At 41.6% G+C, this 17620-nt stretch overlaps 1 protein-coding gene across 2 annotated transcripts in view; it reads right to left on the bottom strand.

The window, feature by feature from the left end:
* The window catches only part of HTR2A (5-hydroxytryptamine receptor 2A), a 28625-nt gene extending 25829 nt beyond the window's left edge, over positions 1-2796 (bottom strand). Inside the window, exons 1-2 of one of the 2 annotated variants that reach the window (XM_048295286.1) lie at positions 2289-2796; positions 1162-1801 (exon numbers count right to left, since the gene is read on the bottom strand). In XM_048295286.1, the coding sequence (XP_048151243.1) occupies positions 1162-1561 (400 nt within the window). In that variant the 5' untranslated portion in view covers positions 1562-1801; positions 2289-2796. Of the gene's footprint in view, positions 1-1161 lie in introns of both variants that reach the window. The other variant, XM_048295285.1, reaches the window with a different exon arrangement.
* Between the last annotated feature and the right edge of the window lie 14824 nt (positions 2797-17620).

Below are 17620 nucleotides of genomic sequence, written 5' to 3'. Positions count from 1 at the left end.
CTGTTGCTTGTCTCAGGGAATCACGCACGACTTAAATCTCACCCATCGGACAATTTCTGTTTTCACTCTGTTTCTCCCGCCAAAGGTAATCGCACACTGATGCGGTAAATCACAGTATTGCACCATCACTGATGCCAAATGCAGTTTGCAAATGCTACTGAGGGCGATCAGTAGAGATCTCTGTGTAGAGATACTGAAAACGGAAAATAAACTTCCAGCTTTCTCGATTAAATCTCCCTTAAGTCACAGGCTCATGTTTGGACCTCAAGTCCCAAAATAGTGAAGTAATAGAAATCTCTCCAAAGAATCTCACTTTCCTCCTGACTGTGTCTAGCTTCTCTTTGAACTGTAGCAATTCAGTTACGTCACTGGAAGACTCATTTCTGAAGTTTAGGGATACTAACAGCCTGACAAAATTGGTGCTGAACACATAGGGTGCTGCTTTTTCCTAAGTGAGCTGGACTGCAAATGATTTTGGTGAAAATGAGAAGAAAGATCTGCTAGTAATCACCTGCAAGGGCATGAACTGTGAGTCATTATTAACTTAAATAACTTCTCTTAAGAAATGATAGTTTTGCATTTGTAGATGTTACTAAACAGGCAGAATTAATGCCCATCCATTTCTTAACTCCTGCAATATTTATTCCAGCATTTGCTACTAAGTCGATGTCTAAGCAGGGTATTGGTGATAAGAAAATTGTTTACATTTGTATTACTTCATTAAAAATAATTAAGGGGGCTGCCTACTTTGAATCTAAAAGTAGTCATTAGTGCTTCAGTGCATATTTGCAGAGCAAAGTAACTGGCAGAACCCTATATTCTCATTAGGAATATGAAAATTATGAGCCAGGGAAAAAAACTGAAAGCAACAGAAAGAACAAAGCATCTTCATATACTTTGAGACAATTCATCTGACAACTGAGTAATAAACTAATGTTCTGGACTGTGTTTAAAATGCCTGCAGCTGGAAATATACAGTAGGAAAAGATTCAAGTACTTCACCTGTTCCATCCCTTAACCAGTAACATATATTTCTACTTATATGGAGAGATAACAATTTTCTGTGGTAAGAGAATGAAATCATAATAACAACAAGATGTTATTGCATGCAATGTTTAAGGCTTGTCAATACATACAGTAGGTTATACAGCTAATACTCACCATACAGTATGGTTAACATCGACACAGGCATGACAAGGAAACCCAGCAGCATATCAGCTATTGCAAGTGACATTAGAAAATAGTTAGTGGCATTCTGTAGTTTTTTCTCCAGTGAAACAGCCATGATGACAAGAATATTTCCAGCAATGGTTAAAATAATCACTATCATTGTCAGCAAAGCCAGCCAGTTTTTCTGTGAAGGGCAGCACAGTGAGCTCATGTTACTTTCACCTGAAAGATTGGTTAGGTTGTCAGAGTTCACAGTCAAGTTGCAGAGATGTGATATATTAATTTCTCCAGCATCATAAGCATTTCTGTAGAGTCTTCTCTCATGATTTATTTGTATGAAGGAGTTTGCAGTTGGGTTCACAGAGCTCTCTCCATCACAAAGAATATCCATTGCTAAGTCCAAAACCACAGAGATGAATTGTGAAAAGCAGGAAATTATCACCCTTTGTCACCATTGGGCATTATATTCCTCAGCTCTTCATGCCAGAAGTTGAGGGAGCACAATCTTTTGTCAACTGTATTTTTGCCACTAGTGTGATGTAGGAAAACATACCAGAATTACTCCGAAAGCTGAAGTGTTTTGTTTTCAGTTCCATAGGCAGTCCAGTGTTGGCATATATTGAAAATCCAGCTGAAAAGTAAAACCAGTCTGTAGGATACAGAATGTGGACTTGAGGCTTCAGAGAGCAAAAATGTTGGAGAAATAAAAGCGATAAAACTTTTGCAACCACTAGGACTCCCCTCTGGAGCTACATCTTATTGCTATTGGTAACTGTAATCACACAATTTTAAACACAGCAGTATTAAAAGAGCTTGCTGTATTAAACAGCAGAGCTCTCGTGTCTCTATAAAGAAAGTTGATTAATGATTCCATCCAGCATCTTTCTTTTGAAATAATTAGATATGCTCTTATTTATAGTGCATCTTCCATAATATGGCTGATAGTCTCTGTCTTCTGTTGTATTTCAGTATCATTTTCAGCCTCATATCAGAGATTACAAATTCTGCTCCATGCTGATTTTTGTAGCTAATTGTACCTTTTGGCCCAGCATGGCTTCAGAATGGAAATTAAACAGCTAGATACTATTATAAAAGAATACAATTTAAGGAAGACTTACATTGCACTTCAGAGCCCACTTTCAAACTGCAATTAGATGCACTTTGCACCCTGGTTTACCATATTCTTCACAGTGTTTCGCCAGTTTTGTATCCTTTTTCTTCAGTCTCCTCCAGAATGGTGGTATTTGAAATAGTTTTTTGACTTCTAAACTGCACACTTGAGTGACGCTAGTTCCTGTGCTGCGAGGCTTGCTCTTTTCTTCTGAGAGATAGGCTGCTTGCCGGCTCTTTCCTTGTGCATTTCCCCGCCCCAGGGCAAGCTATATTTAAAGTAGTAATAATCTCAGAGCCCTTCTTGAAGGGACACAAAAGAAAGCACGCGCACACACTCACGAAAAAGCAGGCTCCGCGGAGGAATTACTGGTTGCAACAGGAATGGAATTTCTTGCTTGCTGCCTTGTTCGGATTGTCAGACCTCCCACTATCTGGATGTCATAAACTGCAAGGTAGCGACAGCAGAGGAGGGCAGGGCAGAGCAGAGAGGGTCTTTTTGGTAAACCAGCAGCTTTTTCAGCGCATATTTCAGAGGTTCTCTGCTTGGGGGCTTTTTCAATGCACGCTTTCAATTTGCAGCGGACGGCTCACAAACAGCTGCACGCAATTACAGGGATTTAAAGGACACAGGCTTGAGAGAGACAAAATCTAAGGCTTGTGATGGTAGATATTAGTGAAATACGTGAGAAGGTTTTTCTGTATAGAGGGGAAATTCCACCAGCCTTAAAAGGCAGGCGTAATATTCAGTCCCGTTCAGTTTTAACTCCAGGTCTGTGCTGACATGTGAATCAAATTGGCAATAGATATTTATAAAAAATTGAAGTCACTCTGATGTCATACTCATTTGTCAGGGGCTGAATGTATCAGCTAACTCCAGCAGCCTGTCCCAAGCAGGTGTCCCACATGAAGCAGTTCAGTAAAGCAAAGTGTGTACACAGCAAAGGAGAAACAAAACAGCCTGACACTGCTTCTGCCTTATACTTCTGCTGCCAGGACATGCATGAAGAAATAGCCAACTCTTCAACTTGCCACCTAACACAAAACCTGCTCCCAGATTTTCTGAGACTTACAGCTGTCAAAATTTCAGCTGAGTGGGTCTGCTGCTCCCCTGAGCATCCTGAAATATATTGCAGATTTCCCCCATGCCGAGGGCAATGGCTTTATACAGGCAGGCTCAGGCAGTTTACAGTAAGAGCTCAGAGAGGTGCCAGTGTCGCCATGCACCTGTGGGTCCTGGCAGGCCCTTGAGAGCTGCAGGCTGCTCCCATAGCTCAGCTCTGTGTGCAGCACTGTTAACCCTGCTGCAGACCCCAGGGAGCTTCAAACACATGAAGCGTTACTACAGCTCAGCTGACGTGTGCTGATCTCTTCATGGACAAAAACCTTACCAAAGTGAGTCTCGGAGCACACACTGAAGCCCATTCAAATCAGTGGGGCACAGTTACAGAAAGTCTTTCACAGTAAAGTTCTTTCGAGCCAGTTTTACTCCCAGATGAACCCAGCAAGACCAGGCAGACAAGGCAGTAGCTCCCACTCATGCCCATGTGGGACCTGGAAGTATGTCATCCTAGAACTAAAGTTTTGCAATCCCGTAGGTGAGGCCAGAAGACCATCAGACAACTGATGGCAAAAAAAAGGTGATAATGCTGAGTTTAGCAAGAAATGTTTCAGCCCTGGCAGTCTCATTGAGGAGCCAGAAGAAGCTCTTTCCCCTCTCCTTTCATACGATAACCAAATTTGTTACTGTGTTCACCAAGTGAATTTGGCATCCATGCTCCAGAGGGTTTGGGAGCCATCCCCATGAACATGAGAGTGCATATCTGATGCGGGGGGTGGGCTCCATTCCTGCTGAATGCAGCTACTGTGCAAAACAGGGCACAAGACCCCTTGGCTAGGGCTACATACAACCTTTGTGAGGAACCCAGGTGTCCTGTTGTTCTCCTGGAAGGCTGGCTCTGGGCTCTGACAGATATAATGTAGTAGTCAAGGGTGTGTCATGGATGTCACTCCTAAGAAAGAAGTAGCAATATGTTTATTGATATAACCCAGTGGTTTTGGAAAGTTTGATGGCAAATGTGACAGGTTTAATAAGATCCGATGACAAGGTGCACTTGATTATTTATGGCATAGAGGACAGGGTCAGACAAAACAGGCAGGGAAGGAGACTCTCCAGTTGAGTCATGAAGTTCAGAAAAGACCTCCTTGTGTTCTAAGCTCCTTCTCAGAAGGGAGTGTACGTGTGCCTAATTCCAGACTTAGTCCCAGACTTAGTCAACGGTTTATGTCTCAAGGATTATATGTGCACAATCAATCCTTTGTGTCACTTAGCTATCAGAGTTTAAAATTATAATAAGCACTTACTGAGAATCTGTTGAGTCAAGGAATTTCTCAACTTTGAGGAGTAACCTTGAGAGCTACTACTCAAAGTGAAGACCCTGGCAAAGAGTCCACTGCCCTGCAGGAGAGATCAGGGAATGCTGGCTGTTCACTATTTATGAAGTAAGATAATTGACTTACAGTCATATTTGCATACCAGCTACAGAAGTTAATTTCTTCCAAACTTGGCTGTGTTGGACTTTGACAAACACTATGGTTGGGGATGTACCATGACTCATTTAAAACTGCAGCTCTACTCTGGACATCAGGAACATAAAAGTGAATTGCAAGCCAGCTGAATGTTGCCTTGCCTAAGACCTTTGCAGCTACAGTCATAAGCTCTTCATATAAGGACTGCACTGTTTACTCCAGTGTAGCTGTAGACACACGAGTGTCTACCCCAAGATCTGAGTGCCTTCTGAAAAATAAACTGTCCTCCCAGAAAGCAATTTGGCATATGTAAAGTTGACGCACAGGTGTATGAAAAGCTTTTTAAGGTTTGCACATGAAGCATAGATAAATCAGAAACCACTTTTGTGTAGGTTGATATATCAGAAATAAATCCATGATCTTTTATCTTCTAGCAAAGTGTGTTGGATGTGCAAATAATGACGAGTTTATTATTATTTATCTCAGGATTTTTATTTTATTTTGACTGCAAAAGTCACTTGTCCCACCTCCTCCCAAAAACCTGAAAATTGTTTTCCTTCCACATAGTATCATTGCACGTATCAAGCAAAAAAAGTGTTCAATCTTCATTTGCAGAGCCCAGCAAAAGGAAGGTACCAGGGCTCTCATCCTTTTTCAAAACGAAGCATGAGCTCTACCTTGAGACTTCAGTGTGGAACAACTCCTAGGCGATCAGTTATGTCTAAACCAGCCTTGACCATTGCTTTTCCTAAACGTGGGAAGCTCTGGAAAACTGTAGGTCCCCTGATCTTCCATTTTAAACAAATGAGCTTGCAAGTCAGTAGCAGCAGAGCTGCAATCCCAGGCTGAAAGCAGACAGCTGTGGTCTGTCCCAGCCTATGTAAATTAAGTGAAATCTTAGCTTAAAGTGGCAATAACGTGGTCTGTGGTAGACAGAAAACAGCCTCTAGAAACACAGCTGGCATGGGAACAGACTATATATTGGTTTTTAATTTATGGAAGGCACCAACATATCAAATTCATGACAGCCCCTCTCCTGTTCCTTAGCTCTGCTTGGAATTTTTTTGTAGGACATTATTCTGTTCTCTTGGGAAGTTGGGAAGGGTTTTTATGCTTGGCATGGTGCTCATAAACACTTCCTAGAAATGCTGCTTTTCAACAGTTTTTATCTGAAAGAAGAGATGTTAAGAACCTAGTTTACATAATTCAAATTTGGTGCTCTCAGGATTGTTTCAGGTGCAAAAATCCCCGATTTCTCAGTGTGCCATTGCTCTCTGGTGCTCTGAATGCATTTTGTAATCAGTAAATGTATTAGTAACTGCAGATGTTAATCAATCACTTTGATATCTAAAAGTAAGGCAAGTGGAATGTGAATAATTTGTGTTGTGGTCAAGACTACTACAGTTTGGTGTCTCTGTTTGCATTCATCAGGGCTGTTGGACGTGAATCAGAGGCTAGCAATTACAAACCAGAACTAATAACTAAAAATCCCTGCTCTCTTTTTGATGCAGTTGAGCTCATTCCAGACCTCTTGGCCTTCTAGACCCATGCCATTGCAGTGAGGTGAGAACAGCTCGACTTGAGCCTTCTGAAAACCGTGCTGGAGCAGTATCCCTCAACCTTGCTGTTCACAGGTGATGATCCTGAGCAAGCTGGGTGTTGCAGCACCAGAGCCCTGTGTCCTGATCACTGTAAACCTGAGGTGAGTAACTGGTGTGGTGTTGTAGGGTCTTTGCTGTGAAACTGGCTGTCTGTATTGCTTTACTCTGGATTGCTTTCGAATGACAACTGAATACTCGAAGTTGAGGCTGAAGGGAAAGCTGGAAAAACTCAGTTTAACTGTAATTCCTAAGCTGCAAGAAAATATACCTATAGATATGTAACTGAAGCTCTCTACATTTTCATGTCTATCCCACACACCAATGCTAGTTTCAATCTCTGTTCGATCCCAGGTGAAGCTGAATTAATATCTTAATTTAAAAAACCTGATTGTCTCATTCATCCATGAATTTTGGAAAGATGTGCAATATTCCTGAGGATTTATAGGGTGTTATCCTTTCTAACCATGTTATTATTTCAGGATCTACAAGTTCCTCTGCATACTTACAGTGCCAAGGGGAAGTTAAATGTGAGAAAGAGCCCACAGCACCTTAAGACACATCTTTTATTTGCCTAAACGCATGTACTGAGGTCAGATAGGTAACACCGTAACTTCAACCCCTTTAGGTTGTGTCATTCCAGTGGAGCTCAATGGAATTACTGTGGCATAAACTGATGGACTGATTAGTTGGCTGGAAATTAGAGTCAGAATTCATGATTTTTCTCATGTGCGATTTTAACTGTTTAAACATTTAGTTCTCCATATCAACATTTTTTAATGGGAGGAAAAGTTACAAAGGACTTCTGTTTGGAAGTGTCCAAATATTTTGCTTCAGTCTTGTTGTTCTAAATATGGTATTTTAATATTGTTGAATTAATAATATTTTCATATGAGCCAGCTAACTGGCTGGGATGCAAATTGTCTTATTCCCAGATTCTCCTGGGCAATTTGTATCCACCATGACAGCACACCCAGAGGTGGTTTCAAGTTGAACTGGGTTGTAATAAAATATTCTTGTTCAGCTGAAAAATAAACTGAAACATTTGGTTTGGGTCAAGCCCATGTAGCAAAGAAAATATTTTGTTTGGATTTTCCCAAAGGAAACCTGAATGCTTTGGGCAAAATTGATTTTTTCCTTGAATAGAAAGTTGATTTTGTGGAAACTTAATTTCCCACCAGAGGCTGAACTGTTGGGGAGTGTCCCTAAGCTTTTGTGCTGTAACAATGAATGGCCTCTGATGCTTTAAGGAGGAACTCTGCATCCTTATTAAAGAAGCCTCTCTAAAAATCTATGCTTTGTTTTAGTGAAACCTGAAGGGAAAGGTTCTTCTCCATGTCTTGCTCTCAGCTGTAAACATTAACTATTTATGTACCTAACAATGACCTTTCATACCACCAGAGGCATCTGCAGACTTTTGATTTATTAAAACTTCTTTGGCTTTGAATATTTTCATTTCAGATCTGCTAGGAGTAAGCTGATAGGTTGGCTTGCTCTGAGACAATATTATGTTGTGTTCTGGTCACCTGAGTTACAATTTGGCCAGTTTTTCCGTAGGTAAAGTTTTATTGCATCCTGACACACATCACTGCAAAGCCCATGATATAAAGCTCTATATTCCGTGCATTAATACCTGATTCTCTTCCACTATTTTTTTTCCCCTCAGTTTACACTTCTAAGCAGTAGTGAGCATTTTCCGCTTGATTTGCTTCAGCTACTGCTTAAAGATGCACTTGCTGCCCACAATTAACACTGGTCATCATGCAAAGCCTGTCTCACCTCCTGTTACCCAGTGAAATAGCATCTTCTTAACGGGGTGACCCAAACCATACACCATACTGCAAAGGTGACTTTGTGGGAACTTTCTGCCAAGACAGCATCATCTCTGGGGAATCTTACAGCTTAAAAGCCTTTTATTGGGTGATTGACACTGCAGAAGATGGTGGGGGCACTTCACCCTTTCTTCCTTTCCCCTACTCAGAAAACTTCCATCACATTGATTATTAGTACAAAGAAAAGGAAAAACAAAAGGAAGACAAAAGAAATTTCAATTTTTTTCTGTGTTCCAGGCAATGATTTGGCCATATTTCTCTGGGCTACTTTTTTACTCTTATTTCTCTAGTAGCATATAAGCAGAAACACAAGAATAAAATGAATCCATAAGGACCTTCCTATATTTACACTTCGACATTGATGGATGGGGAAGCATTTAATAGAAAATAAATCAATTTTGAATCCAAAGATGTGGGTCATCTCTTCTGGATTTGCAGCATTCGTGGTGGCAGGGATTAACTCATATATATTTATACTTCCCAGAGGCTCATGGGTTCACCAGTGTATGGCAGACAGTACCACAGAGCTGTGAAATAAGTGAGCACCACAAAAGTGATGATTAAGAAATGTTTGCTTTCTATACATTTGTCAGAATCAAACAGCTCCAGCCCTGGAGAGTAGCTTATTAAAAAAAAAAAAAAAAAAACAAATTAATATAGCTGATATTTGTTACAGCTCTCTATTACATCTGGCAGGTGACTGCTTTTATGTTTTTCCTCTGTTATTCCCAGGATAGCGTATTTTTCAGAGTTATTAAGTTACAGTATGTAATTTATAACCATCCAAGTTGAAAACATTATGCAGTGCATGAATGACTATTATTGAATATGTGCTATCTTTCTAGAAATATGCAATTATTCCTCATTGGCAAACTTAAGATTTTTGCTATCAGGTTTTGTTTAGTTATATTTACCCCATTAGAAAAGCTTTAAGGGGTGTAAGCAAGAGTTCTGTAAAGGACAGTCCCCAGTAGGTCTAATTTTGTGTGAGATAAGCAAAGTCGTTGTCTTTATGCATAACAGTCCAGCATTAAATCAAGGTTGTTTGGGCAATGTGGGCTGGCAAGGAGGTGCAAACAAGTAACACAGACACAATGGGTGATGGAACCCTTAAATATCAGTCATGATATTGTGACTATGGCTTGCCAGGAGTGTTGGTTGGCATTACGTGCTGGGATCCAGTTTTCCTGTGTAAGAGAGATGTGCACCTAAATTGCAGGTGCATAGAGAAACAGTTCCCTCCATGGAAAGGTGATTGCTTCCACTGATTCTGCGGCAGTGGAATTGGGGCCTGTCATTCATTGGGCTGCTGAGCTGGATCCCACCCTCTACTCATTTCATGTAAGGTGGCAATTCACATGTCCTGCTATTGATTGTATCTTCATAGTAGTGTCTGGTTCTTAAAACAGTGGAAGCCAAGACAGATGTACAAAATACAGTATAAGAATTATGTTGCCTCCAGATATGTAAATTGTCTTTTACATCTAGACACTGTGCTGTCTGAACTAGTTGACTCAAGAGAATGTGCTGATATTTTGCTGTAACTTCCAGTATTTTAAATACCATGTTTCTCACAGAATGATTTTCCTATAATTAAAATGTTCTGGAGGATAGGTAGTGTCCTTTTTGCTTAGTGATGCAGCTAATTCCCACCTTCTTTTTTAGAGTTCACACAACATGTGAACAGGTACTCTCTTCAGAGCCTGCAAAATACTGCTGTGAAGGTCCTAGAGAGGTCACAAAACCCAACAACTTGATTGGTAAAAGGAGCTGTTATTATTTACCTAGTTTAATAGACACTGTTTTATCTGTATTCTAGCTCCTAAACATCACTGGAATCCAAATGTTTTTCTTTAGAACAATTAAGGCAATCAAAAATATTTACTTAAAGCACTGAATCACTTAAAGAAACAAGTGGAATACTGCTAAAATATAAAATATTTTTCCCGTGAGGTTTGATATCTCTGTAAACATTTTGAATTTAATTTTCTTCCAACTCATTTTTGAGTCCACTGAGGATCCAAGTATCAAGTTTACTATCAATTTCCACCAGGAAAGCAAGTACTGTAAATTGGACTGCAAGTGAAAAACTGATTGCTTTATGTAATGTAATTTATATCATTCTAACATATGTCAGAACACCACTGTATTGTGGAGTGCAATAAAAGGCTGACTTATATTAAGAGTCTTTTAGGAAAATCCACACTCACTGGACATGTCCAGATCTTACACACTCATATTGTGCAAACATGGGCTACAGCTATGTGTTAGAGCCATGGAGGACAGGCACAAGAATCCCTGAGGGCATCTCTGATCTGAATGTTAAATTAGCTTTATTGAAATATGTCTTTTAAATGAACTGAGCCTGATGTCTTTCTTGTACTGGAATGTGGCTTCTTAATGATGCTTCCTTGAGAGCTCCTGGTGAGAGTCAGGAATGAGGGAACAGTCATTACCATTAAGAGTATGAAAGTGCTGAATGGTGAAAGTTATCCCCTTTCTTCCAGCCACAAGTTTTTATAGTGTCTGTTAATACATTATAGGGCACTGCAGCCTTCTGTAGTACATGCAGGATCTCTGAGTTAATGCACACCAATAAATCCCAGTTAGCTGCTGCTCTGCCCTGGTCATCTGTGAGAAAGTCCTGTGAGATGTGCTGGCATGACCCAGAGCAAAGAAGATATGTGTGTCTAGGCACAGCACTAGGATTAATGTGGATCAGAGTACTTCCCAAAGCGTACATTTTCCTCATGAGGATGGCTGCTAGAACATTGTGGCGCCCTGGCAGCTGTCCCTTGTGAGATACCATCAAGGAAAGGCTTCTTCAAGATTGCCAGTTCTATGGCTGCAAGGGCAGGGAGGACTCATGACCACCCTTGGGCTGCCCACAGGAAGGGTGGGAGGCATCCTGGAAAGCCCGGACAGCAGTTGCTGGGACATGCAGGCAGTGACTAACTGGGACCTGTGCCACAGCTCTCACATGGCAAGAGAGTCAGGGGCAAAAAGGAAGGCGCTTCAAAATGCAGATGTGAAAGTGGACATGCAATTTGATAAGGTGAAGAGATACCAGGAGCAAGGACTGCTGCAAAGTGGAAGGACCTGCAGAACATAAAGTGAAGGGTGTCTAGGAAGATAGAGAAGGATTTGGTGTTTGATGAATGAAGGAAAGAAAGGGGAGGGAAGGAAGATCTCTCACGGTCTGATGTGCAGATTCATGAGTCAGGTATCAGGCATGCAGAGTCAGATGAATCTTTGACAAAATCTCCCTCATAAGCCCAGGAATGACTCTTTCCCACATCCATGGTCTGAAGTTTGTTACTTCAAATGCAAAAACTTGCAAAAAAAAAACCTCCAAAAAAGTCTTCATGGTCCTGTAGGGCTCTCTTTAAAATTTTAATGTGTTCTTGGCTTTCATACACTATCAAGTACTAATTTAAATGCCCATTTATTCTTCAGTATTTCTTAGACTGTTTTGTTTCCATATATTTGTCAGGCATGCTGTAGAAGAAAAAGTGCTCCAAGTAACTTAGACCCATGTCCCTGTTTGTGCTAAGGAAAGGAGGGCTTGGCAAGGGAGTATAGTGCCACTTCAAACCACTGGTAAATCAATGTAAATGGAAAATCTTCTGTTTTCACTCCAGCGTGTTTCCAGGAGGAAAACTGCTTATCTTTGCCAGGTCTAGAATCTGGTCCATAGTGATCTTCTTACTGCCATTTCCTGAGGCAATGTGCCATTGTACTCTCCTGACTGAGACTGACTTTTAATACCTGGAACAATGGAAATCCCATGACAGTCTGAGAGAAAACTGAAGAACCTGTCTTTGTAGAGGAAGGCTTGGAATGGACAGGTGTGCTTTCAGTAGAAACTGTGTGTGGGCAAGAAGTCATGATTAGTTGCACAGGTTATAATGAGGAGCAAATTCAGAACATGGATTTGTGATCTTGGGGTTGCAGAGGCCGGCTGTGGGTGCCGCAGGAAGTCTCATCATGGACTGCTTGGCAGAGGTTGGAGCCTGCATGTTTATACGTGTCTGGTTTTATTTATAGGGCATTTAGGGATTGCACAATCCAAGGGAGAAAAGACGGTGGGAAAAATGCTTCTCCTTTCCTGGTTGCCTCATAGAGTTATTATGAGCACAGCTCACTTCTTAGCAACACACTGTTTACTGAAGTCAGGAGTTGTGTGAAGGGCATTTTAGGAGTGAAAATGACAGAAGTGCCTAAAACGCGTTGACTTTGAAGAGGCACTTCTGCTGTAAGGAGGATACTTCTGCCATTTGTGCTTTATACCTTGTGCCCAAGAAGCCCACCAAGAGGGGAACAGAAATCAAAATGTTCGGTGGTGTTTGAAAATTTCAAGGAAATGAGACATACCTGGCACATGGTAAGTGGAATCAGTACATCACAAGAGAGCTGAATTGCTTCCTTGATGCTCTCTGTGTAGTGTTTAATTTAATACATGGCATTAAAATGCAAGATTCAAGCCAGAAATTTGCCTCTGAAAATAAATCGGGCATCCACCCAAATGGCTGACAGGAGACGAGCCTTGTATTGTGGCCCTGTATAATGGCTGAAACCCCTGGGCCCTGCCAGCCTGGCAGAGTCTGAGTCCTGAGTCAAAAGCTGCTCAGGGAATACCTTTTTCCTGTAAATATGTGCTTAAATATCAGGCTGCTGAACTGGTGCATCCGGCTTGACTTATCCTGTGCTGGTGATACGTGAACAAAGAAAATGGCCTGATCCAAGACAAATAAAGTAAGACTCTGTAAGAGCAAGAACTTCTTTCTCCTCACTGTGAATTCACTGATTTTTCATTTATGTGAAGTGTGGGAAAACTGAGCTCCCACAAAACATAATCTGGAAAATGTGGGGCAGATGTTCCTGAGTCAAAATGCATGAACTATCTCAGTGAATCTAAAAAGATGTCATCCAGATCCTATTTTATGGGCTGCACTCTTCCTGGCTTGGGGGCACATTATTTACTGGGACTTGTAGGTGGTTCTCCAAAATAAGTAAGTCAGTGCTACCCACCTTACTGTCCAGACTGGAAATTTCCTGAGCTCCAGAAAAACGCAAACATGAAGCTGAAGAATGGTGAACCTTCTGCCTGCAGCTGTCTGGGACAGGACTCCTACTTTCCCCATCCTACTGCTGCTCTTTAGATGTTTAGATATGTTTTTCCAAGTTCCTGTAACATCCGTGTGTGCTGGCAAGGGAGATCTGTAAACTCTGTCCAAACCAAATAGCAAATTACCACCTAAAATCTGCTTTCTGAATGTCCCCCCACTCAGCTTCTGGTGTGAGCTATTGATCTGGGTTCACATACACTGAACAAAACAAGCAGCTCAGTGCTTGCACCCTGTGTCTCTGTCTCACACATTCCCCTCTGCTAAAGAACAGGAATGAACCATTAGAGTCAAAATTTGAAAATTGGAAACGCTCCGGTGTGTGTCATCAGCTGGAGAAAAATCCCATCATTACACTGCTACTACAGCATCCATCTTATTTGTGCCTCCAACTCAAATGCATTAAATTTAATTACACAGTAGTACAACTCCAAGACAGATTTAATATATTGGGATAAGAAAAGCTTTAAAAAATCCACTCCTTCGTTAATAATTGAAGCAGCACTTGTGCTGGCAACAGAGGAAAGTGAAGTGATGCCAGGCTCTGGGACACAGAGCAGAGAATCAGCCATAGAACCATAGAACGGTTTAGGTTGGAAGGGGCCTTTAAGATCATGTACTGACAATCATGGGCAGGGACACCTTCTGTTAAACCAGGTTGCTCAAAGCCTCATCCAGCCTGGCCTTGAGCACTGCCAGGGATGGGACATCCACAATTTCCCTGGGCAACCTGTGTCAGTGCCTCATAACGCTCACAGGAAAGAATTTCTTCCTAATATCTAACCCAAACCTACCCACTTTCAGTTCCAAGCCTTTGTCCTATTGCTACATATCATTGTAAAAAGTCCCTCTCCAGCTCTCCTGTAGCCCCCTTTAGGTACTGAAATGTGCTATAAGGTCTTCTCTCCAGGCTGAACAACCCCAGCTCTCTCTGTCTTGGGAGTACAGTCGTAAACTGTTTTAATAAATACATACAAATACTGAGTTTGTGGTCATTTAATCCAGAACATGGAGTGAAGAGATGTAAAAAGCCCGTTTGGTCAGCTACTGTGTGCCCCTGGCAGTGTAGGACTGAGGCAAGCAATGTGCTTCTGTTGGATCAGTTCTCCACACTCCAGGCAATGGGATGCCTGCTTCCTAAAATATCTTTCTTTGTAAAAAGGTTTTGTTTTCTCCCCCTCACAATGGGCAGTTTAAATTCACCTTGTGAGTTCATCCACTGTTCCTAATTGCATCCTTTCTTCTGGAGGAGGTAACTCCCCTTGGTGTGCAGGCCCTTCAAATATTGATAAGAAAATCGCTGTCCCTTTTCTTTTGCAGATGTGTTTAAGCCCAGTTGTATTCATAGTTACCCTTTTAAATCTTTCCTCCTGCAGCCCCCGCATCCTTTTTGCTGCTCTGCTTTTACAGTTTCTCACTGGGCATATGTCTGCATTTCAGCTTTGATGGTAATACAGCAGCCAGGACAAGTTTGCCAAACCCTTGCATACAGAATGGGAGACAATTAATACTGTCCTTCTTCCATTTTACAATAGGAGATAGACAATTTGCTTTTGCTTGGACTCTCATCCCACCACCTTCTGAACTGGAACAGATTGTCCCCTCCAGAGTAATTTCAGCCATATTCAGTCCTTTAAATTGTGTTTGGATTTTTTCCCTTAAAAAGAAGGGAAGAAAAAAAAAAGAGGAAGTGAATGACAAGCTTTTGCCCTTCCCATTTCTCAGCTGTTTCATTTCATCATTAACCCCATCTCTGTTAAAAAGGTTTGGGAAAAGTAAGGCATGGGAGGAGATTGTGTGACAGGTGAGGGGGATAAAGCAAGACAAATGCTTTGGAGGACTGGGGAACAGTGGAAAATAGGTGGTTTTGAGCAGGGCAGCTGAAGAAGGAAGAGCAATGATTACATTGGAAGGCTGAACTGAAGAGGCGAAGCAGGTAGCAGGAAGTGATGCATTAGTGGCAGCTATGGGATGGTGGGGGGAAAAAGAAGTGCTCATGTGTCACTGTCAGCTGACTTAATCACCTGCTGGGTGTGAAGGGTGAGAAAGGAATCCTCCTGATGCAGCAAAGAACATGGGAAAGCTGGATTTTTAACTTGAAAGACAGTTAATGATCTGGGAAATTCTTCTGTACTGAGACTAGGGCTTGATATAGGATAATGTGGCATGGTAAGAAGTAGCAGAGTGAACAGATGTTAAGATAGAAAAGTCTTCCAGCATATGCTTGGCATAACTTGATGTGGCACTGTTACAAAGAAGATTGCCAGAGGTATGAGCTTTAATGAGTTTGATAAAATTCCCCTCAGGGGAGCTAGAGGACTCTGAACCCTAAGGGAAATCTCTATTTAAGAATTCCTCTTTTGGTTTATAGCACTGGAAGGGGAGTATTGTGCTATTACAGAAACAAGCCTGTTATAAATAAAGTATATAATTCGTGCTATTATATATAAAACTGGAATGTAATTAGACCCTACAGAGACCGAGTTTCTAAATCCCTGCACCAGCCTGGCTGAGAGAAAAATTTCACAACACTAAAAGTATTTCTTTCACAATAAGTGAGGATTCCACCTAGGTGGGGTTGGATCTTATCACCGGAACATTTGCACCATGACGACTTGATCACCACACTCTGATATCTACATCGCATCTGATAAGGAATCGGACATTCCGGGAACTAAGAATAACTATTCCAGGAACCAGAGATGGCCCATCCATCAGCAGAAATAGCCCACTCATCACCCAGGATGGACAATTCATCAGACCCAGGAAAGGCTTTGTGCAGCCCAACTCCGGGACAAGAAAACTTCATGAATATGAGAAGAATAGCATTAATTCGGACTCTACCCAAAAACTGTATAAGAAGGGACCAGCCAAAGCAGCACTCGTGAACTTGGGAGGTCTGATGCGATAGAGATCAGATCTATGAGTGTTCACCCAGCTCTGACCCCGGGCTCGGTGCTGCTTTTCTCGATTGTGGCTTTTGAAACCGATATTTCGGTCACATAATAAATGTCATTTCTTTATAAATTTTGATTGGGCAATTTTGTTATATTAAGCCTCTGGAGGAGAAGCCCAGGAGTGTGCATGGAATGAAGTTGGATCTACAATATTTGGATAAATTGTGCAAACCACCTCATCTTCATGAATCCTGCCTGTTCCTCCTGGATGACAGATATTCTAAAAAATACTCACTGATGCAGTTAGCATGAGGAAGCCTTATATGCCATTTGGTTTTGGGTTTAGCTCTGTGGTGCTGAAGGGGGTCACAGGAATATCCCAGCAGGTTACAGCCAGAGAAGCATCAAGAAACCTACTGGGTTTTGTAAACAACCCACTAGGAACAGACTGGAGTGCAAAAATAATGATTGCTTTGTTTTGTTCTGTTTTGGAGCAGTTTTTACATATTTCTAAAGCTGCCCTATTACTCATAGGATTTTAGCCACATTTCTGGTTTTCTTCCTTTAAATGTGCAATCCAGATTTTCCTGCCGGAAACAGTCTCCTACAAACGAGTATTCAAGGGTTAAGCAAACTTGACCCTTCCCATTTTAAGTCGTTGACACTGCCACACCCATAAGCATCCAGGGCAAAAAGTGAATATAATTTCCCAAAGCACAGTGGTAGGATTTCCCAAATGTGTTTGAGGTCAGAAGCTCCTTGTTTATTTGGTAGCCTGCATTCATTAGCCATAGTGGTGCCACCATCCCTTGTTCCAGCTGTGTGTGCTTGGGCAGGGTTTCAGACACTGCAAGGAATCTTATTTTGCACGGAGTCCAGCTGGAGGCTCCATGGTATATGGACAGGCATTTGCATAAGGGTTAACTGCGTGCCTGCTTGAGCACAGGAGCAAGGGCAGCTCCTTTGTGTGAAGCAATTCAGCAGCCAAGCTGCTGAACCAGCAACTATCCACCTTCCTGCTCCGGGCAGGACAATATTTGTAGGTGCTTACCCAGTCCTACACATAAAAATAAATGAGCAAAACAAAGTAGGACTGCCCCCAAGTGTAATTCTGACAGCTTGTTTATTTCCCAGAACCTCAAGAAATGTTGAATTATTGTTGACTTCTCTGGGGAGGGGGAAAAAAAAAAAAGAACCTATGCTTGGGCAGACTTACAGGGCAGATCATGCCCATGGGGTGCCTGGTCTGTGGTAGGTTGTTATCTATATTTGTTGCACCTGCTGATTTCAGCCCTATCAGTATGTTTTATAGGTTACTGGATGTGTTTTCATTGCAAAAGTCTGTATATTTGGCTACC

The sequence above is a fragment of the Corvus hawaiiensis genome, chromosome 2, assembly GCF_020740725.1.
Source record: "Corvus hawaiiensis isolate bCorHaw1 chromosome 2, bCorHaw1.pri.cur, whole genome shotgun sequence".
NCBI classification, from domain to species: domain Eukaryota; kingdom Metazoa; phylum Chordata; class Aves; order Passeriformes; family Corvidae; genus Corvus; species Corvus hawaiiensis.
Note: the sequence above shows the minus strand (reverse complement) of the source record. Positions and strands in the feature narration are given on the sequence as shown.